General features: G+C 44.1%; 1 protein-coding gene across 2 annotated transcripts in view; it reads left to right on the top strand.

The window, feature by feature from the left end:
- Window positions 1–4055, top strand: part of LOC102196252 (inhibin beta A chain-like) — a 5070-nt gene extending 1015 nt beyond the window's left edge. The window contains exons 2-3 of one of the 2 annotated variants that reach the window (XM_005754769.1): window positions 530–892; window positions 2659–4055. In XM_005754769.1, coding sequence (XP_005754826.1) covers window positions 530–892; window positions 2659–3434 — 1139 coding nt within the window. In that variant the 3' untranslated portion in view covers window positions 3435–4055. Of the gene's footprint in view, window positions 1–262; window positions 893–2658 lie in introns of those variants that run through there. The other variant, XM_005754768.1, reaches the window with a different exon arrangement.
- The last annotated feature ends 3565 nt before the right edge of the window (window positions 4056–7620 follow it).

Below are 7620 nucleotides of genomic sequence, written 5' to 3'. Positions count from 1 at the left end.
TGTGTGTGTGTGTGTGTGTGTGTGTGGTGAATGAATCAGGGACACTACCTCCTCTTTCCTCCTTCCTCCTCCTCTTATGTCGTGACGTTCATTCAGGAGGAAACTCCACAAACAGTCCTGAGGTATTCTGAGAGACTTTGCTCACTGTGTGTGTGTGTGTGTGTGTGTGTGACTCACAGGGAAATACCTCTGTGGATGGAGGGAGGGATTAAACAGGCTGAGAGGTATAATTACTGTAACAGAGCAGAGAGGAAGAGTAGAGTGACCCTGCACACTGTTCGTTCAGTTCAGGACCACCGGGCCAGCACCAGGAGGACTAGCAACACCAGAACATCCCTCACAGCGCATCAGACCTGCACCAACTTCACGTCAGAGTTTCTAGTTTCCGCCCTGAAGTCTTTTGAATTTCAGAGGATTTCATCTGAAGAATCTCAAACCTGTTTCAAATAAAAACTCTACTGTCTTTTACTCTGCATCAGACCGCCAACCATTATGTGTTCTCTTTCTGCCGTGGTCTTTTCCATCTCAGCATGGCTTCTCATCGATGCCTCTCCGACCATCTCTCCGGCACCACGGCTGCAGGACTCGGCGGTGTCCTCTGACTGTCCTTCGTGCTCTTTGCCTCAGCTGAGGAGGAACTCGTCTTCGTCCGGAGCTCAGAGTGACATGGTGGAGGCAGTGAAGCGTCACATTCTCAACATGCTGCACCTGAGCGCCCGGCCCAACCTGACACAGCCAGTTCCTCGTGCCGCTCTGCTCAACGCCATCAAGAAACTTCACGTGGCCCATGTGGCTGAAGACGGCAGTGTGGAGATCCAGGAGGAGGGCCAGGGCACAGGCAATTCAGCACCACCCGAACCGCCATCTGAAATAATCACCTTTGGAGAGCCAGGTGAGTCCCATGGCACGTCAGGCGTGGTTTATCTTCTTGTCCTGACAGAGAACACATCCAGTTTCTGAGTTCAGGGTCAGTGTTATTAGTGTTATTAGCTCTGGTTAAATACAGCCGTAGAAAGTTTTCAGGCTCACCACTGAGCCCTCTGACTGGTTAAAGCTAATTCTGCGAGGAGGCGTCTGGCAGAAAAAAACCCTTTAATGTAAGAACTGAAGACACGATGAGCCTTTGACATTCAGGATGGATTAAAGAGTGTCTGTAGGGAACATTTTCTCTTGGCTGGGTTAGGGTTCGGTTATTAACGTCAGCAGATCCAGACTCAGTGGAGTCTGTAGAGTCAGACTCTTCAGAGGTTCACTGACCGTCAGTGATGTCAGACTGTCTGTTTGCTCTTTTAGCTCATTCACAATAATCCAAAGAGGTCAAAGTGTGTTTACAGATTTCAGCCACAGGTTTTCATGTTCAGGTCAGAACATTCAGCTCACATTCATGTGTTTGACTGCAGTGCTGAAACTTCCAGTTTGTCTCCGAGTGAAATAAACGTGTTTGTTCTGTTGACAGAAACAAGGAAGGGTTCTCTGATGGAACGACAGCCTTGTTTCTTTCATTTCTGAACCCCAAAATGTAAACTAACAAATCAACTTCTCATCAAAGTTCAAACAGTCACTGACGATGTCCATCAGACAGAGTGGTGACCAATTAGCGGACAAACTTTACTTCAAACAGGAATGTTCGAATGATCTGCTGGTTTGGCTCACAAAGACTCAGAGTAACAATCAATATGAGAACATCTTAAATCCACAGAGTATTTTCACTGAGAACAACAGCTGGAGAAAGTCTCAACAGATGAAAGATGAGGGAAACATTGGTCTGAACAGCAGTAGATCTTTGCTGGCAGAACCTTTGCTGCTTGTCATTAACCTGCTCTCAATCCACTGTGACTTACTGAAGATGATAATGGTTGCAAAGCCTTTAAAATCTCCTGTGAATACGGACCCGTTACATTGCTGCTTTGCTTTGTTCTATAAATAGTTGTCTCTATCAAAAGGCCCCTCAAAGGATGCTCGCCCAAATTAGTGCACAGTAATTTGGGCGAGCATACCAAGTGATCTTAGCGCGTAAATAATCTGTTCATTCAGATAAATCTGGGCCTCACTAATTATTCTCTAACAGGAGACAAAGAAGGAAGCGCTGAGACAGGACGGGCCTTTTTTTTGTTGGGGTGGTGTCGGGTGGGTGGGGGCGGGCTTAGTGTCCTATATGACCAGGCTTGTTAACATCATTAACATCATTCCCTGAAATCAGGCCTGGTCTTTTTTTAGTGCCTTTCCTCATATTGAATATATTTAGAGGCTGAAGCTCCATTCAAGCTTTCACTGTTAAGAACATCGACTTTGTTCACTCATTAAAATTTCTATCTGGGGGCGTCAGCGGGGTCATGGTTTCAAGTTCCTCGTTTGTTCCCTTTCCTTCAGGGAAAAACAAACTGCCAGATGAAGTTGGTCTTTCCTAAGGCGTCTTCAGCACGTTTCATTTGATATCTTCCCAAACTCAGACACACCAACCCTAATCCACATTAACCCATCCAGTTTCCACTTAAAATACAATCTGAGAGGTCAAAGGTCAAAGACTATCAGACTGAATTCTGAACGCCCCTCTGTCATTGTCAAGGGTCAGAGATCGCACTGTTTTAGACTGAAATTTTCTGACTCTGTGTAGTAAATGGGACACAGCGCTAATGTCCTAACTATTCTCTTTCACAGGCGACGGGCCAAATGCGGTGACCTTTGACATTTCGAGGGAGGGCAGTGGCTCGTCTGTGGTGGAGCAGGCAAACGTTTGGATCTTCCTGAAAATGTCAAAGATGAACCGCCTGAGAAGCAAAGTGATGCTGCGGCTTTATCGTGACGATGATGACGAGGACTGTGTTTCAGAGAAGATGGCGGACACCCGTCGTAGTGGCTGGCACACTCTCGCCATTCCTCGCACTGTTCAGAATCTACTGGACAGCGGCAACAGTCCTCTTAGGTTACGGGTTTCCTGTCCTCTGTGTCTCGAAGCAGGTGCCGCTCCCGTCCTGACGCCTGCAAACGGTGAACCGGCCACGGGACGAGATCAGTCACACCGGCCGTTCCTCATGGTGGCGCTTCGAGCTCAAGAGGAGGTGGCTAAGCGCCGAGCTAAACGAGCTCTGCAGTGCGATGGGAAAATACGCATCTGCTGCAAGCGAGAGTTTTACGTGAACTTTAAAGACATCGGCTGGAGTGACTGGATCATCGCTCCGGCTGGTTACCACGCCAACTACTGCGAAGGCGACTGTCCAAACCACATGGCAAGCATTGGAAGCTCACCGCTGTCTTTCCATTCAACGGTCATCAACCATTATCGCATGAGAGGCTACAGCCCATTTCAAAACATCAAGTCGTGCTGCGTGCCAACGAGGCTGCGAGCAATGTCAATGCTCTACTACAACGAAGAGCAGAAGATTATCAAGAAGGACATCCAGAATATGATCGTGGAGGAGTGCGGCTGCTCGTGAACAGCTGGCTTTTGCTCTGCTGCTTCTACCAGACGTGGAAAAGACTCTGGAAACTGTCAGAGAACCTCTGAGAAATATTCTATGAAACCTGCAACCTGCAGGAAGAAACATCTGATATGCTCTTTCCCAGGAAAGACAGTCTCCTGTGTTCAGTGAATTTTTGTGTTTCATACTGGGAGAGACTTTTCCACATTGGAATGTGCTGAGGATACTATGCAACGTAGATGTCTCTGTGTGCTTCATCAGTGTTGGTTTTCTGCAGCTCAGAGAACATTTCCACATTATTAGCATGTTCCAGCTGAAAGTAGTTAATCTGGTTGCTGAAGCCAAACGTTATTTTCGTTATTGTTATGAAACACACTGAATGTAGATATTTGCACAGTAATAGGTATTTCTAGATGTATTGCCGCAGTTTGGATTCAGATGAAAGCCAAAGACAAACGTTTGGTTCATTTTCCTGAGAGACAAACGGCTGAAATCCACCTGTGTCAGATTAAACCTTTAATCTGCTGAAACAAAAACAAACTGAAGACATTTCTCTTCACATCAATCTTTAATTGTAATATATGTTGTTTCTGTAATTTATTTCCATTGATTGTTTTCTCATTAAACGGACTACCAATCCACATTTTGTCTCTGTTTTTGGAAAACTCTAAATAACACAAGTCTTTCCATTTCAATGACTCTCTGAGAGTTCGTGCCACCCTCAGGACAAACCATGCACTGCAAATATGAGAACAGCTCAGCCATTATGAACTCTTTCAAACAGGGGTGGGGAACTCCAGGCCTCGAGGGCCGCTGTCCTGCAGATTTTAGATGTGTCAGCTGATTCCTCAACATGTCCTGAAGTGCTCCAGAGGCCTGGTAATGAACTAATCATGTAATTCAGCTCTGTTGACCCAGGGTGAGATCTAGAACCTGCAGGACATCGGCCCTCGAGGCCTGGAGTTCCCCACCCGTTTTAAAAGGTTTATTAAGGTCAATCATGAGTTAATATCACAGATTTGGGCTGGCTCAAACATCACTAAAGTGTATCCTAACTAAAGCAAAATGAAGATCTGAAAAGCAGGAAGTGATTTCATTTACTGCAGATCAGTCATTTTATTTCAGATTTGGTGTGATTGCTGGCACCCAGCCGCTCGGTTTTCAGGTTTCAAAGTGGGGTTTTTTTTGCAACCAGCCTTTATTTGATTCTCGAACCCTAACTCTTTTCAGAGGAAGACGTGCTTATGGGAAACTTTCAGGCAGCTACTCTCTGATGGTATTCATGCTGTAAATGGTAAACAGACTTGTTCTTAAATAGCTCTTTTCTCCTCTAAGCACATTTCCTCTAAGCTTCATTCATACAGATACTTTTCTTCTATACTCAAGCACCTTTCAAACATCCACAAACACACTGACACCCTGATGGGTTCAGTATCTTGGCCTGGACATGCAGGCTGGACTCCTGACGCATGTGTTCAAAGACACCCAGCCCCTCAGCTCTGAGCTGAACTCTGTTTTCACACATTCACAAAGCCATTCAGAGCGATGGAGAAATCTGAGAGCCAGCTCTTTGTCTTCAGGTAAAAATGGGAGCGATGGCTGGCAGACTGAGAGGCTCCTTCACGTTCACCTCTGTCTGTTCTGCCCCCTGATTGGCTGTTGACAGTGGTAAAGTTAAACCTTTCGCAGGCTGAAAGCAGCGGAGCAGCCAGCTGGCATGGTGGCGCTCTGTTTGTTCACTGACCTACAAACTCATCGCTGAGTTAACAAGTTGGTTTAAGAACCACAAAGACTGTTGAGGCAAACCCAAAGAATTCTGGGTACTGGAGCACAGAAACACTTGATGAAAAGAGCCTGAAACACAACATCAGGAGTCAGTTTCAAACGTGCCCACAGAGCTGCAGGCTGAGAAAAAGGGTTGTAGACAAAAGTACAGAAAAAAACCAAACAGAATGCAGAAACATTTAAGCTAAGATGCCTGTGATTGGCTGGAAACAGGGCCAGTACCCTCACCCATTGAATCCTGGGAGAGACTCCAGCAGTTACTGAGGTTATCAGGCTTATCAGCACTCTGGGCACTGATGAAACTCTTTGGACAATGACCAGCTTCAGCTCAGAGAGGTACTATTTGGAAGGTTTGAACTTGTGGAATTTGTGAGAGTTTAACTTTTAGCTTAAATTGTTTAAATTCACACAAACAGAGATATGGTTTAGATGGCAATTACATGAGAAAACCACCAATAACATCAGTCCATTGTCTTTGTTCTAAACAAAGTGAGATCCTTACAACTGACGGGTTAGATCCCCAATAACACAAACCATCATGAACAGGCAGAACATATACTGTAAAAGAAAACAGGAGTCAACGCTGCTCTGAGCCTTTATATTTCTATTAACACTTGGTTAAAATGTGTGTTCTTGTGAAATGTGTAGCATGTTTCCTCTGTATAAAACAATACATTATTACCATTAGAAACGAGTGGGATACCCTTTGGTTACTAAAGCTGTGCTGTATGAAAGAGTTGACGGGACAGATAACAGATAGATGTATTGCCTGTAAAACAGAAATCATTCCTGAAGGTTTTGTTTATAATTAATGACATTATATATAATGTTAGTGAGAATTCATGTTTGGTTTCCACAGGTCTACATCGGGCATCAGTTCAATTCATTTTTATTGAACTGAAAAAAGGAATTGAATTTATATCATGACGACAGTTGCCTCACTGTGTTTGATGAGCCTTATTGTAAGGTAAAGACCCTACGATAATACACACTGTAAATGTATTTTACAAGTATTAAAGGCTAAAGGCCACATGTACTCTGGAATATCTGAATGGCAGATCTGATTAATTACACTGTAAACTACTGAAACTCTGTCTGTGACTCAGGGTGTTTCGATTCCGATTCTTTCCCTGATTTCGATGCAATAGTTGTGATCCCTGTTTAATATTTGTATTGTTAGTTTGTTATCATTCCTCCTCTTTTTCCTTGTCATCTTGGGTCTAGTTTCCTGTGTTATTGATGTCTATCTGTGCTCGTACCCTTTGTATGTGGTCAGTCTGAGCCTCAGTGTGTCTCTCGTACTTCCTGTGTTATCTTTTCAGTTTCCCGTTGTCAGGCGCTGGCTCTGTGCACCAGCAGTTTGAGTTTATTTTGTATTTTTGATTTCTTATGTTATATTGGAAATAGGTTAAGTTGAGGGAGTACTTGAGTCTAGCACATGTCCTGATGTATGAGTCTTTTCTTGTCTTCAGTGTTTTTTCTTTCAGTAATGCATGTCCGTTAGTCTCTCCTCGGTTCCATGTTCTAATTGTCCGGCTTGTGCTGTCATGTTTACGTCGCTCCATGTTTCCTGTTTCATTTTGAAGAGTCTGGTGTTTCCATGTCCAGTGTGTATAGTTTTGGTCCCCCTATGGCGTCATGTTCATTAGTGTCAGCTGTGTCTCCCCAGGTGTTTCCACTTCCATCATTATCCTCCTGTGTATTTGAGTCGTCTGTCTCCTTTGTTCTTTGTCTTCACGTCAGGTCACAGAGTTTTTTTCCCTACTGTTCAGGTTCTTGTTCATGCTGTTTTGATTATTGCACAGTTACATTTTTGCATGTTCCCGTTCAGTTTCATATTCATGTCTTTTCCCAGTTTAAGTTGTAGTTTAGGTCCGCCTTTGTTTTCGCCTTCCTTATCTGGTTTTTTTTTGCATCAGTCACAATAAAGGCTCGCTTTTGTTTAAACTTCAGTTCATTTCTTCCATTTCTGCTTTTGGGTCCACTCTACAAACACACCGGTGATCCCTGCCATGGCACTCTTCCTGTGTGCATTGTGTTCTGTTCTGCTTCCCATCTCATCAGTCACACTGTGTTCAGCTGTGTTCCTCACATGTTTCTTCTCTGCCCTGATTCTTTCTTGTGTATATATTGTCTGTGACTCCTGTGGTCCGTTGTCACAATGTCCCTGAGCCCTTAATGCTGAGTGTTCTGTCCTGTTAATGTTCCTTTTAGTTGTGGTGTGTGTGTATGTATATATGTGTGTGTATACACACACACACACACACACATTTATACATATATATATATATATATATATATATAGGGGAGAGTGAGGTAAGATGAGCCAGTGGGTAAGTTGAACCACCCCTTGTATCTAGGTAACTGTGTTCATGTTTTGTCATGTGACCATAAATCCAGGAAGCACTCATCATTT

Source organism: Pundamilia nyererei, unplaced genomic scaffold, assembly GCF_000239375.1.
Source record: "Pundamilia nyererei isolate P.nyererei 1_Seehausen unplaced genomic scaffold, PunNye1.0 scaffold00644, whole genome shotgun sequence".
Taxonomy (NCBI): Eukaryota; Metazoa; Chordata; class Actinopteri; order Cichliformes; family Cichlidae; genus Pundamilia; species Pundamilia nyererei.
This window is presented reverse-complemented; position numbering and strand designations above follow the sequence as displayed.